Source organism: Rissa tridactyla, chromosome 13 (assembly GCF_028500815.1).
Source record: "Rissa tridactyla isolate bRisTri1 chromosome 13, bRisTri1.patW.cur.20221130, whole genome shotgun sequence".
Lineage (NCBI taxonomy): Eukaryota > Metazoa > Chordata > Aves > Charadriiformes > Laridae > Rissa > Rissa tridactyla.
The window spans coordinates 3,115,156-3,130,551 of record NC_071478.1 but is presented as its reverse complement, the minus strand read 5'-3'; the positions used below and the strand labels follow the sequence as shown (position 1 = coordinate 3,130,551).

The following is a 15,396-nucleotide window of genomic DNA, read 5'->3' as shown; positions in this document are numbered from 1 at the left end:
TGCAAGAGCGATGCTAGGCTGGCCGTACCTGCACGTCTGCATCCTCGGGCTTTTGTGCTGCAGCAGCACGTGTTTATGCACAAGAAATTTCACGTTAACGAAAACTTCATGAAAAAGTCTCGCCCTGAAAATCATACTGTGTGGACCAGCTTAAAGTAGGCAAAAAGGACGCAAATAGCCCCGTTCGCAGAGCAAGCCCTCGTCCCTAGCAGCGTGGCGTGCTGCCAGGCGGCAGCGTGTGCCCCAGCACTGGATTTATGGATTGAAAATCCCGCACTTCGATCAGCCACAGGCGCTGGGGTTTGGAGGAACCAGTGAAGCTGGGCAGATTTTGCTAGGAAAAAATGGGGAAAAAATTCTGGTGAATTTTTCAGGTGGTATTTCTACAGCCCTCCGATTTTCCTCTCTGCTACGCCGCTAAAGGGGCATCGTGACAAATGGAGACAGAATAGATAAATGCATTTAAAAAAAGAAAGCAGAGATGTCCTTGTCACCGCACCGTGAGATTTCCTTTGTGTAGTGATTAAACCCGGGAAGGGTGAGATAGAAACCGTGAGCTCAGAAATTCGCTCCTTGGTAAAACAGAAGTGATTTCCAATACAATTGACACATTAGCGGGAGGTGAGAAGTGCTTCCCGGCAGGGACCTCCGCAGCTGCTGGGTGCAGGAAAAGCGGTGGATTTTGCTCCCTGCCCTTCTCCAGCGCGGTGGAGGTGTTCTGCGAGTGTAAATGCAACGTACGTTGCAGCAGCACCTGTCCCCGCGACAGGGATGCATGCACCGGCATCCCTTTTCCAGCCCAGGGCGGGCGAGGTCTTTGGCCACGCAGCGTGCTGGGAACGTCCCCGCTGCTGCCCTGGAGGATGTTGCCTGGGGAGGTTTTCATCTCATCCGACTCGTGCAGTGGCTTCGGGGAGGCCGTGTGAGCCACGGGCAGCGCCGGGGCTGACTCTCTCTTTTGTCCCTCGGTTGCAGCGTGCAGACGGCGCGGGAATCGCTCTGCTCCAGGAGGGAGACGTGAGTGAGCCCCGGGGAGCTGCCGGCCGAAGGGCAGGAGCCTGCACCGGGCTGGGCGATGGGTTGTGGACCACCAGCTGCCCGCAGCTTGCCCAGGGCAAGGGCGCTGGTGGGCTTTGGGATGGCTCTGTGTGCCCCCATGCCTGGCGACCTGCTCGCTTTCCCTTCGAGCTTTGTCTGTCAAACCCGCGGGACGCTCTCGCTCCTCCGGGCTGCATTTCGGGAATATGAAGCTGATCTGTGGCTTTGACGAAAAACCGAGATCCTAAAGGATTTCATCTGCTGCAGCTGGAATGTGGGGTCCCAGAGGGTGGGCAGGGGTGACTCCGGCCCCGGGGGACCCCAGGGGTGCGTAGGGCACAGTGGGTGCCTGGGGACACACTGGCTCTGCCAGGGCAGCACTGCTCCTGGGGCACTGCAGGCAGCAGTGGGGTTTTCCTGCCCATGGTCTACAGGCTACAGGGCACTTACAAAAGCATGAGGGAAATAGTTAATGGCAGCAGCAATGGCACAAAGGCCAGGTTGCCTGGAAAGGTTTGGTTTGTCCGATCTGTGCTGGTGCTACAAAACAGCCAGCGCAGACCCCAGCATCTGGAGCTGTGAAGAAACCCCCGGTCTGTGCCTGGCCTCACCCTCACAGATGCTCCAGGACCTTCCCAGTGCCACCGGCCCTCTTGTCTGTGCTTGCGGGACTAACGAGGTCTCGTCTCTCCCCGCAGGGATGCCTGCTCCAGCGTCGGCTCCGTGCTCAGTCTGGAGCCTGCAGAGAGCATCAAGTCCTGGCTGGGGTCATCCGCGGGCTGGTCTTCCCCGACAAGTCCCAGCTTGGCCGGGAGCCTCTCCGTGCAGTCCGTTGGCAGCCGCAGCACCCAGGGACCGAGGTAAGGGACCCCCAGCCCGTCCTGGGCATGGCCACCGCCGGCGGTGACAGCCCCCGCAGCGGGTGCCCACCACAGCCTTCGTCTGGGGAACCCGCGGGTGCTTGGTACCAGCTCCAGCATCTTGCAGATGCACAGAGGGTAGAAAAGTATCTTGCAGCAGCAAGCCATCACAGAGGTATTTTAAACCCTCCCGTATTTTTATTTCAAAAAAACCCAACAGTGTGAGAAGCAGGAATGGGCTGCACGCAGCGCTGGTTTCCCAGCGTTCAGGTGCAGAGAGGTGGCTGCGGGCATCCTGTCCTGTCAGGGTGACAAGGACAGCAGGGAGAGCCGTCAGCCCCGGGTGCTCTCCCATCACGGGTGTCTGCATGGCCTGACCCCACTCCCCTGGCTCCTGCTTGCTCCGCCGGGGGCTGTGGCTGCTCGCGGCACCTCGAACTGGGGGGATACATGCAGTGGGTGCAGCCGGTAACTCCCTCCGCAGAGCCGAGCATCCCAAACCGCTGCGTATCCTTGGGGGCTCCCACCTGCTCTCTTTGGCTTTTATTTTCCCCCGGAAAAAATAAAGTCACCCTTTATGTGTGGTGGACCGCAGGGTGCAGCGAGGAGCACCGCGGTGGCACCGCTGCAGCGGCGGCAGCTGCTCGGGGACAGGGAAGCCCCCGCGGCTCATGGAGCGGGGGCTGCTGATGCTGGCCCGGGGACGGCGGGCACTTCGGCTGCGCTCCTTCCAGGACGTGCAGAAAGGAGCTCGGGGGCACCCGTGGTATTTAAGGTCAAAACATCAAATCAAGGAAGGTAGTCGCTGCCACGCCAGGATCAGTGAAACGCTAGATGAAAGTCGCTACATCAAAAACATGCTTCAAGCGGTATAATATCCCTTGATGTATTCTCTAGAGATAATTTAAAGAGGCGATGCAGCCTATTTGAGGATTTGTATGCCATATGCTCGCCTTTTGCTGCTGAGGAAACAGTATGCATTTATACAGTTCTAATATAAAATATGTTAATTTTTGACGGTAATGCTAATGGGCTGTGAGGGAGTTGGAGAGCGGCCCAAGCACTCGCGTGGCCAAACTGCCTCGGCTCAGCTCCCGCTGCCCGGGGCTCGGTGAGTGCCCAGGCACCCAGCCCCAATGGAGGCCACCTCGCCTGGGTGCCCATCGGAGGGACCCTCCAGCCCAGAGACAAACCCAGGGTCTTACAGCCCTCCCCGGCACTGCAGGGTCGCAGACAAACCAGTTCTTTGCATTTCACCTGTGAAGCGATTGCATGGGTTGAGTTTTGGAAAGCCCTGTAAGTCAGGGTCTGGCGGCTGCATCTCAGAAGGGAGGTGGTGGGGACAGGGAAGGGACGTCAGGTCTCCTTGGAGGCTTGGGAGAGCTGTGGGTGAGCAGAGATGGAGGTGGTGGGGACAGGGAAGGGCGTCGGGTCTCCTCGGAGGCTTGGGAGAGCTGTAGGTGAGCAGAGATGGAGCTCCGAGTCCTGGGGTCGGAGCTGCACGGGCCAAAGCAACTCCGGAGAGCAGCACCCCTACCTGGGGAAAGGGGTTTCTCTGCTTTGCATGCCAAGATTTGCAAAACGATAGCTTTATAACGAAAAAAAAAGGAAGCTTTTTTACATAATGCGTGATCTGTAGCATTGATTGCCATGGGACGAGGTGGCAGCCGGCCGTGCACGCGGGTGGCAAACCCGACCAGCCGAATTCACGGTGGGTAGGGCTGGCGGTACCCCTGCCTGCAGCCCCGCCGTACCCCCATCTGCAGCCCCGGACTCGGGGCACTGCTTTCCTGGGGGGGGCGTGTCAGGGCACACATACCTATTTTCCCATCTTTTCCCCCCCCGAACCAGGATGGGGGCCAGGCACAGCTCGCTGCGGCACCCGCCTGCTCCCTGTTCTTGTGCAGGTCCCTAGAGAGATGCTCCGAGCCGATGGGGTTGGATAGGGTTTGCAGGCTGCTGTTTCATTCAAGACATTGGTATTAAGCTCCTGGCTCTGATTCCGGCAAGATCAGTCCCCGCTGCATTCACCTGCTTTGTACGGCAAAATAACTATTGCCAGAATTAATTTTCTGAAGAGCAAATCCCCCGGCGGCGGACGCCTCGAGCATGTTTGAAGCGGTCCATGGCTGATACAAGGCAGAATTTAAGGGCGGTCGGGAAGGGCAGGGACCTGCGGGGAGGTGATGGCTGGGAGCCCTGAGAGCAGCCATCCAAGCTGGCTGAGACCCTGCACCCCACCGCAGCACCCATCAGGAAAGTAATTCCTCCGTGCTGTGTACGGGTCTTTGGTCCCAATAACCCAGCTCTGATCATAAATGAATGGCAGCAGATCAGGAGGTATGGCTAATATCACATTTCTGAGCTGAAACACACTGGATTTATAATAAAAGGGCAGGTATGTAGGCTTGGGGATTAATAAAAATAACTTACTGGAATGACCGTGGCCATCGTGAGAGGCAATTTGTACCTAGGCTTGGAAATAGTGTGACGGTCTGCCTCCATCCGGGGGGTCACGAAGAGGCGAATTGCAAATCCTGGTGCCGTAGCTGTGTTTGGCTTCGGCTAATCTAAGATGGAAATATTAGAGAGGAGGCTATATGAAATGCAAACAAACAGACAATGAGACTGGTAAGGTAATAAAAACGAGATCAGCGAAACGAGCTCTTCCTTATTAAGATTCCTTTGTCTTACACAAGCACCCAGTAATGAAAAATGAATCTTCCTAGCATTCGCTTCTCAGCACTGCATATGGGATATTTCCTGAACAAACAGCTGCCAAAAGCCAGAGGAAAGCATAGAAGGCTGTTATCGTCAGTGTAGTGTACAGGAATGAGAGATTTGATTAACATTTTCTTTAATTCTCTGCTATTTAAGTGCTTGTACAAAATGTTGGCCAGCAGGGCTAAGCCTCCATAAATATGACACATTGCAGAGTTGGAATAAACTGTCAGGTTTTTTTTTTCTTAGGAAGCCAATTCAAAACTTTATGTATTTATTCTGCCCCTCGCCAGGCAGGTCGGGGTTGCATTGCGATAGAGGGGCTGATGCTGAGGTGCGGGAGGGAATGGTCCTGCCTCTCGGTTCCTGCATCCCATGGCATGGCAGCATCCGCAGCCCCGGCATCGCCCCGGCATCCTTTCCCCTTCTGCTTCGGTAGGTGAAAGCAGGAGCCCGCGTCCCAGGGCTGGTGGGGATCCGACACGTCTATTTTTAAACATTATTGTGTCAAAAGCAGATCATTATGTGAGGAACTGGGAGCTCTTCTGCAGATGACGGCGTGACAAGAAAATCCTCTTCTGACTGAAATTAGGCCAGTCTCTTTTTTTCTCCCCGATATGGAGTTGTCTTGGCTTTATTTATGAGCTACCAGGAAAAGCATCCGAGCCACACTTTCATCCCTGGTCATGTGTTGCAATGCATGTGTGGATTTTATTGTATAAATTATTTCAACTAGCATAATTGTAATCATGTTAATTGCTATGTAATCTTCACTAATTATTGTTGTATGTCATTTGCTCTGGTGTGAATGGCATATTGCAGAACTCCGTTTGGCTTACAGATGCCTTCCGAGTTGTGCATCAGGCCCTGCTTTTGCCTTTGGCTGGGGAAAACCCTCGCTGAAGCTGAGAGGAGGAGCGGAGTTTTGCTGGGCGGCCGTAGCGTCCTCGCGGTCCTGCTCCTGCAGCATCACCCACCGCCGGGGCTGCCGGGGGCTCCTCGGGTTATTCCAAGCCCTGGGAGTTACTGACGGTGTCTCAGTCTGGGGTTTATGGATGAGCAGAGGGTGCTGCAAGACGGGACAGGACCATCTCGCACTTGTGTCCTGGCTTGAGTATGGCCAAGAGAAGATTACTCCTGATTGGAAGGGACTCTTTATGAGAGAGTAGACAGATTAGGTGAGGCGTAACGCTTTTAAACTGAAAGAGGGGAGATTTAGATTGGATATCAGGAAGAAATTGTTTGCTGTGAGGGCGGTGAGCCCCTGGCCCAGGTGGCCCAGAGAAGCTGTGGCTGCCCCATCCCTGGAGGGGTTCAAGGCCAGGTTGGACGGGGCTTGGAGCAACCTGGGCTGGTGGGAGGTGTCCCTGCCCAGGGCAGGGGGGTTAGAGCTGGATGAGCTTTAAGGTTGCTTCTAACTCTAACCATTCTATGATTCTGTGATCTTGGGGTGGCTCCTTTGGTAGCCATCAGGGTGGGGTTAAAGGAACAAAAGATAAGGATGGGGTGCTGGTACAGTAGCGTGGGGTCCAGCCATGGTTGCATGGTTTGACCAGCAATGGGGGCTGGCAGCCCAGCTTTCCCAGGCTGCGGCAGCACCGGCACCAGCCTCTGGGCTTGTTCCGTCAGAAACCTGTTGCATGGGAGAAATTACCTTGTGGTCCTCAGGCTCCTTTTGCAGAAACAATTAATTGAAAGGGGGGGTGTGATTTCCCCGTGATGCAGGGACACGCCGTGGCGGTGGCTGGTGCTCCGGGTTGGGTGGCCACCGCAGGGGGAGTCTCCGGAGGTGGACGAAGCAGGTTTTGGCTTTCTGTGAGGGGAAGCGATGACAGGTTTTGCTGGAAGGATCCGAGCATTTTAGATGCTGGAGAGCAAGAGGAAAAGCATCAAAAGCAGAGAAATCCCAGCAGTGTTTCCCCACGGCGCGGTGCCTTTTTGCTGCTAGTGTAAACCCCGAGGAGTATTTGCATTTTCATTTAAAATCCGGTCAGGCCCCGCGTGCGCTCGCCAGGCAGCTGATGTTGCTCAAAGGTAACACGCCACGACCCTGGCACCCACCACCGGCGCCGACCACGGGGTGATGAGCCATGCCCGGAGAGATATGGCTTCCCTGGGAAAACCAGCCCTTTCCTTGGGTTTTGCTTAACGAATGCGGCTAATAGGAATCATTGGGAGAGACAGGGATGGATGGGGGAGTCTTGGGCTTCACCTCTTCTACTGAAAAGCAGGGCACGGAGAGCACGGGCAGGAGATGCTGCAGTACACAGAGGTCCCTGCTGGGACCCTGGGGGCTGCGGGGCCTCGGCGGCCAGGTTTGTATGAGCCGTGGGAGCTGGAGGAACAACGCCGCGTTTGCCGTTTTCACTCCATTTCAGGCTCTAAAGGTTTTCATAAAAATGGTAACTGTCCATCAGGCTGAACAGGACAATAAATAGCAGCGTGTGAACCATCCACGTTCACAGCCCATTAGTGTTTCTTACCTCTCCAGCTCACTTTTATCTCAGTCTTAAAAACTAAGGAAAAATATTGAAGCTGGCCGTTTAATTTATGAAAGCCGGTCGTGCAGCAGTCAGTTTACAATATTATTTAGAAACGTTAAAGAGCGATTGGAGCAATTTCCGTACAAATTCTCATGGAAGGATTACACCAGCTATTTAGGTAAGATGCAATTTAGGCTCCTAAACCCCAGCATTATCGAAATGTCTCAAACTATTAATCAGCTGTGAGGCTTCAGCAACGTCGGGTGCAGCGGTGCGGGGTTGCCCTGGAGGTTGCTGTGTTCCAGAGAGATTAAGTCTCTGGTTAATTCATTTTGCATTGGATAATCACATGGTTTGGGCCCGTTTAATGAGCTGCGGGCGCATGGCACGGTGGCGAGCACCGGGACCAGGCGGGCATCTCCGTGCCCTGGGCTGTGCCAGCAGGCGCCGGGGGCCTGAAGCCGCTCCATTACCCCATCGCTTCTGCAATCGCCTGCGTTTCCCAGCCGTGGAGTTTGTCTTCGACCCGTCTCGGCATGTAAATTATTTCACGGGTCAGTGGAGCCTGGTCCGAACGGGTCCAGCGCGGTGGCTGGATTATCCGCTCTCACCCCCGTTCCCATGGCAACCCCAGCATTCCCGGGGCAGGATGCTTCATTAGTGGCGATGTAAAACTTGACCACCGCTCCCACACCTCGAAGCCTGCTGGCCTCCCAGAGATGTATTTATTTTTAGGTTCTGCTGCTTTACTCCACCCTTCGCTCTCTTTTCCCCTTCTCCTTTCTGTCTCAGACAAATTCACATCCCGGCAGCCTTCTCCTTAAGGCCAATTCCAGGTCCTTGGCTGAGTGATGCCGGGGGTATCCGTGAGTGGGGATAATCCACTGGCAGCTGCCAGCACTGGGCACAGCCTTTGTCAAAACACGTCGCTCGCAGGCGCCTACGCTCCCCGTCACATCGGCAGGCGGCTGCGCGCGAGCAGCCTATAGATAGTAACTGGCTATCATTGATCTAAAGCGATGTGCCGAGGAGAGGCACGGCGCAGCTCTGCAGAGCGCCTGCTTTGTTTCAGATGTGTCCTGGCAAAGAGGCCCTTTGCCTTTCCCTGCAGTGAGATGGGCAGAAAAAAACATTTTTTCAGCCCTTCAAGTCCACATAGATGCTGGGGTGGGGGTGGGGGATGTAAACGTGGGAGCTTAGTGTCAGCAGTGACACCGAGCCCAGTGGTGACCGCGGCCCCCTCCCCATCTCCGTGCACCAGCTGCACAAGGAAGGGGACAGGCTTGGTGCAGAGGAGCCCCTTCTGCAGCCTGCGTGTGCCAGGATCCGGCCGCTTGGCAGGGCCTTCGGCAGCTGAACAGGCATCACATCAGCGTCCTGTGGTGCCTGAGGAGATGCTCCCAAGCTCCTGTCCTGGCAGAGCGGGTGCTCAGTGCCGTTGAACGCTTTGGGAAGGGACAGGCAGGATTTGGGGGAAGGCAGGACCATCCCCTGCTCCTGCCATGCTGCTGCCCCATCCCTGTCCCGCTCAGCAAGTGGCTGGTGCAGGGGTGGGAACGGTGTCGCCGTAGCGGTCCCAGAGCAGCTCTTGCAGCTCCACGGTGAGGAGCGGGTGTTAAATCCAGAATACCAGCTGGCCGGCAAGGCTCCTCCTGGGCATCATCCTTCGGAGGGCTGGCACCTTGTGCCGGTCCCAGCCACAGACCTGCTGCGTGCTGCTCTGCTCTCAGCACAGAGGAGCATGCCGTATTATTATTATTATTATTATTATTATTATTATTATTGTTATTGTTGTTGTCGTTGTCGTTGTCATTGTCGTTGTCATCGTCATTATTGCCCTTTCTGCTGTTTCACATCTGCACAAGCTGCAATCCCAGCAGCAAGAGCCACGGCTGCCGGTGCCGAGCTGGTGCCATCCCCAGTTCGGCACCGTGTTCTGGCTAAACCACCCCTAGACCCTGGCTGTCAGCTTGCCCTGGGGATGCTGTCCTGCTCCGGGGATGCTGTCCTGCTCTGACGGTGTCCGGTGCGGCTCCTCTTTGGCGAGCGGAGGTGGAGCCCACACAGTTCCTGCCTTCTCAGCAGCCCCCACGTGCAGGGCGAGGTCCATTCCCCATCCCCATCCCATCCCCACACATCGCTTCTGTCAATGGCTCTGTAATGAGCAGATTTTTCCCCAAAGTGCATTTGCTTGGCGAGGAGATCAGTGCCGTCGGGTGGGGAGAGCCCTCCAACCGCTGGCTGCACCGGCGGCAGCAGGCTCTGCCCCCCCTCTTCCTGGCCTGTCTCCCTCCTCAAAACCCGGCTTTGCCAAAGGAAATCCCCACGGGAAAGCAGTTTATCCTTTAGGACCTGCTGCTCCTGCTCAGCCCCGGCCATTTGGCTCTTGCAGTTCACAATTGTTTGTCCTCCCTGGCAGCAGCCTGGGTGAAACGTGCCCCACGGTAACATTAAGATGCATTCGGTGGTGCTCTGTGAGCTGGCTTCCTAAAATTTTAGCGAATAATCTTTGGCTTTGACAGCAATAAAAGAAATCCTACATGTTGCCCTAATCTGTCAAGACAAAAGGACGTTTGGAGGTATGCGTTGGTTTGGCAGAGCTAAAGGCAGGCACGTCACGCACTCTGTGCCGGGGATTTCGTCAGGTTGGCTGACTTAGAGTGAGTTAAGATAAAATCTTTGGGCATTGCCCAACTGCTAGGTGCAGCAGCGGGAGTTTATTCTGAGACTGCTACGTAAACACGGGCTTTTCGCTGCTCAGCCGCTTGCCCTTGCTGAGTGACATTACGGATGCTGGAGATGGCGCAGCTTAGACTAACGCCAATATCTCTTCTTCAGGGTGAGCAGAGACACCAAGGAACCAGCAGCGAGCCGGCCGGCTTCTTCCCGCAGCCCTGCCAGGTCCGTCGATGCTGCTGATATGGGGAGGACGGCGAGTCCCTTGCTCGGTGCTAGACGACGGGAATACGGAAAAACTCGGGCAGACGAAGAGCTGGAGAGCCCTAAAAAGCCTGCGGACAGGATAGGAGAGACATCCCCATCAGTGCTGCGGCGAGGGGGCTCCCCTGCCCCGGATGGGAGGTTCCCCAGCCCGCTGTCTCCGACGGTGCCGAGGAGGAGAGGGCTCTCTCCGGCAGCAGGGACGGTGCCCAGCTCGTCGGCCGCCCTCTCTGAGTACGTGGAGGAGCTGCGGCGGCAGCGGGGAGCGGAGCGGGATCAAGGGCGGCCGGCGCTGGGCGACACCTCTCCCCTCCCCATTTACCGCACCACGGGCGCCGCGGCCCTGCGGCGCTGCAGGGCTTTGCCAGCGGCAGAGGATTCCCCGGGGAAGCTGGAGGGGGATCAGCTGGGGGAAGGCGAAGGAGCAGGCACCGGCCTGGCACGCTCCTCCAGCCTGCGGAGCATGGCCACAGAGCCGGCCGAGCCGCCACGCTCACCGGCACTCAAACGAGCCTCAAAGTTTGGCTCCTACGACTCCCTCCTGCAAAGCCTCGGCGGCTCCGGCCGCCAGCCGAGCTCTCCGGCTGTGGGCATGGAGGTCCTGGGCACGCTGCAGCCCAGCTCCTGGAGAAGCTTCCTGGAGCCGTCGCTGGAAGACGCGGAGGTGGGATGGGGCTCAGGGGGGGTCCTGAGCTCAGCATCCAGCGACGGGCCGGGTGAGGGGAAGGGCAGCGACCCCTTCAGCTGGCGAATACCCACCCTCAACTACGAGAGGAGAACCAACGTCGACTTCGACGACTTCCTCCCGGCCATCCGCAAATCCCGCTCCACCAGCAGCCTGGCCAAGCCTGGGAGGGACAGAAAGGACGGCCACCGGCCCCTCACCGTCCGCTTCCAGGATGAGGCCGTAGCAGGCGGCTCGGCGTCCTCCGAGACGAAGGGCACGGCCAAACGCAGCATGGCCTCCCGGGAGGACCTCGGGGACCTCTCCGACTCCTCCTCATCCTCTAGCTCCCTCCTCTCCTCCCGGAGTGCTGACAGCATCAAGCGCCGGCCGCAGCCCCAGCGGGGGGACGGGGAGGGCTGCAGCGGCAAAGCCGGCTCCCAGAGCAGCGGGACAAGCCGCCGGGCGGAGGCAGAAGGGAAGGAAGACGATGTCAGCAGCATCATGAAGAAGTATCTGGGAAAAGACTAAGGTAACCGTGCTGAGCCGCTCACCGGCACGAGCTCCGAGCAGCGCTGGCAGGTTTGCGGTGCTGGCCCCGAGCTGCTGCCTGTGCCCATGCCACGGGGTGTGTGGGGATGGGGTGGCCCGGGATAGCAGGTGGCCCACGCTCCCCCTGGAGCAGCCCAGGGCAGGGGAGGCACTGGCCCGGCTCCATCCCCGATGCCTGCCTGTGCTCCCGGCTCTCCAGCAGCCGGGATGGTGCCAGGGATGTCCCATGGGACGTGTGGCACCAGGGATGGCACCCCACTTGCCCTCTCCCTGCTCCCTTCGGAGCTGCAGGGGGGTGGGCAATGGGGACAGCCCCAGAGCTGGGCAGGACACCAGCTCCCAGGTCTCCTGGCCTCCAGGTTTCCCAAAAATCGTGTCCCCCAGCTCCTATCATGCCACCCAACAGCCACATCCTCCCGAGCCCTGCTGAGCGCTCATCCTGGTGCTCCTGCTTATTTCGCTTAATTTGAAATTGGCTTTGGCTGGATGCTGGAGGTCACCCCTCTCCCGAGGAAGGGGGTCCCACCGGGATCAGGGGTGTGCTTCCCCCAGTTAGCAACTGCCTCTGACAACCACTTGGCTCCAGTTTCTGTATTGCGACTGACACGTCGAGAATTAGGATTTATTACCGCAATCCAGGTTTGAAAGCAAAGTCCCTAATGAATGCGCCACAACTGTAATTAAGCGTTTAAAATAGATTAGAAAAACATTTTGGAAAACCATTGCCTTTAGACTAACTTATTGGGTGTCAAGCTGTGACCAAATTGACTAAGCCGACACAAGAAGGGAGCGCGTGTTAATAAAACATTTCTTTCCAGGAAGCACAATTTGCATAATGAAACGTCCCACTTTCTCCAGACTTTGTTTCAATGAACTGCAGCAACTGGCCTGGGCGCTGCAGCGGGAGAGGGGCCGCCACCGGGCAATCCGCTCCCCCGCTCCTTTGGAAGAACTCCTGATAGGAAACCCGTAATTTAAACAGCGACTGAAAGCGGCTCCTCGAAAGTCTCGGGACGGTTTTACAGATGACGAGACTTTTTTTGTTTTGTTTTGTTTTTAAACATACCCTGGTTTCTTTATGCTCCTGCCTCGTTTCCCGTCGCCGCAGCTTTGCTCAGGGCCAGCCGCGGGGAATGAGAGACTTTCTTGTTCTCCTGCCGTCGTTTGACTCAGGAGTTGGTGCTGTAATTAAAAACCCAGCGGCTGCCATAGATGCCTGATAATGCGCCACGCTGACCGGGAGGAGGCCACGCTGTAAAGAGCTGGAGGAACATCACACCTTTTTAACCCCGAAGGTGTATCCCACGTGTCTCACCCCACCTAGCGCTGCCCAAAAATCAGCTGAGTGGCCGAAGGATGCTTTCGGGTCTCGGCGTGACACCCAGCGACAGCGGAGCCGGAGGGTCAGTCAAACCGAGCCACACATTTGCAGAACCTCTCCCTTCATGTGCTTTTATTTTTATTTAGTTTCCAGAGGCTGAGACTTTCTCTGAAGCTTCTATAATTCTGTCGATATTTGAAGGCAGATCCGTATGTGCTTTCGTGGCTCCTGCCTGTTTGGGACACGTGGGAACATCCCCCTTGCGCAGCGCCGCGGCCCGTGTGGCAATGGGAGGCTGTAGTCTGATGGCTGCTTGGTTTTTACACAATAAAATATTTGCTTCTTTGACACGAGCCTCTTCTTGTCTTTCCTTTCCCCGCAGCGAGCGCAGGTCCGTGGAAGCAGCGCGGTGCAGAGCCGAGTGCCCCCCTACCCGGCTGGGGGCTTCTCGCCCGGGACCCTCCAGCCTCCTCATCTCTCGGCACTCACAAAAAGCTCTTTTTTCAGCTTCAACCCTCTTTCCTAGAAGAGCTCCAAACTTACTGATTTATCAGAGGTTTGTGGCAAAATTATACAGGTACAAGAACAGATCTCTCTGTTCCATGAGAGATTTCCAAGTAATTTTCTCAACTGGGACATTCACATCAACCTCGTTGGACCCCCCGGAGCAGCCGCAAATGCAGCAGCAGCTGGAAAAGGCAAACTGGGCAGTTTTCCGCGTTTTGGGTTGTGGGGGTTTTTTTTGCCTTTTGGATTCTGCCCATCCATTTCTAATTTAAACCAAAGCCTTGCAGCAAGAGGCATTTTCCTTGTCACAGATGAATGCAAAAACCTCCGGATGTGGGTTCACATCAGCAGTTTGCTCGGCCGCCCGGAGGCTGTCAGCAATTCCCAGCAATTCCTCGCTCCCAGCCAGCGCCGCGCTGCCGGCAGCCTGGCAGGCGGGAGGCAGCTCTGCGCAAGGTGACATTCCCCTCGTTTCCACATCTCCTTTTTACAAGATGGGAGAAGACAGCGAATGAAGAAATTACCTCTAATTAGCTTTAAATTGTTTTTTTTCTAGTGATTCGGGTATTTCTGGAAACAAAACGATCAATGCATTTTGTAGGTGTTACGTGTCTGGGCGCCACCGTCCCGGCACACGCCTGGCTGCGCAGCGCAGCCGGGTACGTGCGTTTGGTGGGTGGGGGGATCCTGCCCCATCCTGGCCGGCAAAGCTGCCGTTGGGCATCCTCGGTGGTGTCCTGCCTGCACCAGCACCGTGATGGTGCTGGGGAGGTGACGCGGCATTTGAGGAGGACCAGGGTGGGCGGGTGGCCCCGGGGCCATGCATCGCCACGGGGCTGGGACACCCCTTGCTTTGCTCTTTGCGGCGAGTCTTGCTCCCGGGATGGATTTCGTGCTCCTTCGGGCAGAGACGGGCACCTCCTGGGGTGGGATTCAGACCTCAACAGCGAGAAAAGCACCGCACGCCAAACCCCAGCGTGGCCCCGCCGCGGGGACTTGCTTCACCCAAACCTTCCCCGCGGGTGTCATTGCACGTACAACACAGATGATTTATTTCAGATATTTATCCGGACACACACTTGGCTTTGGGAAGCGAGGGGGCAGCTTTCACCACCGCGTTCGCAGGGGCCCTGCGGAGCTGGCTGTTAGCGATGCTTTCTGTGAGCACGTTTGGTTCTCCCAGATCCCGGTGCAACCCCAATAAGAAAGTCTGTGTATGGCTCGGGGCTTTAAAAAGCTTTTTCTTTCTTTCTTTCTTTCCCCCCCTCCTTGAAACTGGCAAACAGCAGCGTGCTGTGCTGTCACGGCGGTGCCTGCAATTTCACAAATTAAGTGAAAGGCATCTTCTCCCCGGTTCTCTCTGCATAAAGTGGAGAACTCAAAGGGAAAAAAAAAAAAAAAAAGACTTTACGAAAAATCCTGTACTCCCTTCTGTGCTTTCAGATGAAAAAAGAAAAATCACAGATTGTGCCGTTTGGAAAAGATATCTTCATGGTCTGTCCTTCCAACTTGTCTGGAATATTTTAATAATACATTCGAACAAACAGTTCAGGGAGAAATCTTACAAAGCGGCACCGGCCGAGCTGGGCGGGAACGGGAACTTTTTCCCCACGGAATTTCTTGTCCTTAGTGATGCTGAACCTGCCCTGGTCCCCCCTAAACCCCGAGCTTGGCGGGGGGACACTGTGGGAAGGGCAGGAGGTTCTGCAGGACTCCCGCCGTGGTGTGGGACGCTGGTGGAGCAGGATTGGTGCTGGTTGTGCTGGGGGCCATCAGCAAGACCCAGCTTCAAACACGGGTCGAGGAGGAAACCACCAGCACCTGGACACTGCTGCAGCTCTAACGAGCTCTTGTGTGTGCTGAAAAAAAAAATGTTTAATTACATCAAGCGCTGATGGCATATTGAATCTGATCCCGAGTGCTGGCCTCGCCAGCAATTGCACAGACTGGGACCAGCGGCTCCGGAGTCGGGCGATGCTCTTGGAGCCTCCAGAGAAATAAAACGGCTGGAAAAAAAAAGATGCAGCGCAAATGCAAACGAATCACTGCGGCGGCGGATGCTCACGGGTGTGGGTGAAGGCTGGGGACCCCCTGCCAAGGCCACGGTGGGTGGTGGTGGGGTGGCCAGGGCAGGGGCTGCAGCGGGGGGACGTGGCACACGGGGTCCAGTGCACAGCATGGGGGAAAGCAGCCACGGAGCCGCTCACTGCGAGGAATTTCCATACGCGTGTGCCATTGCTAGGATTCATTAGTTGTCCGAACGAGCTGGGCAAGGTGATATAATCTGATTAAACTCTAGCACGGTGGCAG

The 15,396-nt window shown here is 56.4% G+C and overlaps 1 protein-coding gene across 1 annotated transcript in view; it reads left to right on the top strand.

The window, feature by feature from the left end:
* MYO18B (myosin XVIIIB) overlaps positions 1 to 12,927 on the top strand; it is an 80,854-nt gene extending 67,927 nt beyond the window's left edge. Inside the window, exons 41-43 of the mRNA XM_054219740.1 lie at positions 1,737 to 1,898; positions 9,941 to 11,238; positions 12,077 to 12,927. Coding sequence (XP_054075715.1) covers positions 1,737 to 1,898; positions 9,941 to 11,237 — 1,459 coding nt within the window. The 3' untranslated portion in view covers position 11,238; positions 12,077 to 12,927. The remainder of the gene's footprint in view (positions 1 to 1,736; positions 1,899 to 9,940; positions 11,239 to 12,076) is intronic.
* The last annotated feature ends 2,469 nt before the right edge of the window (positions 12,928 to 15,396 follow it).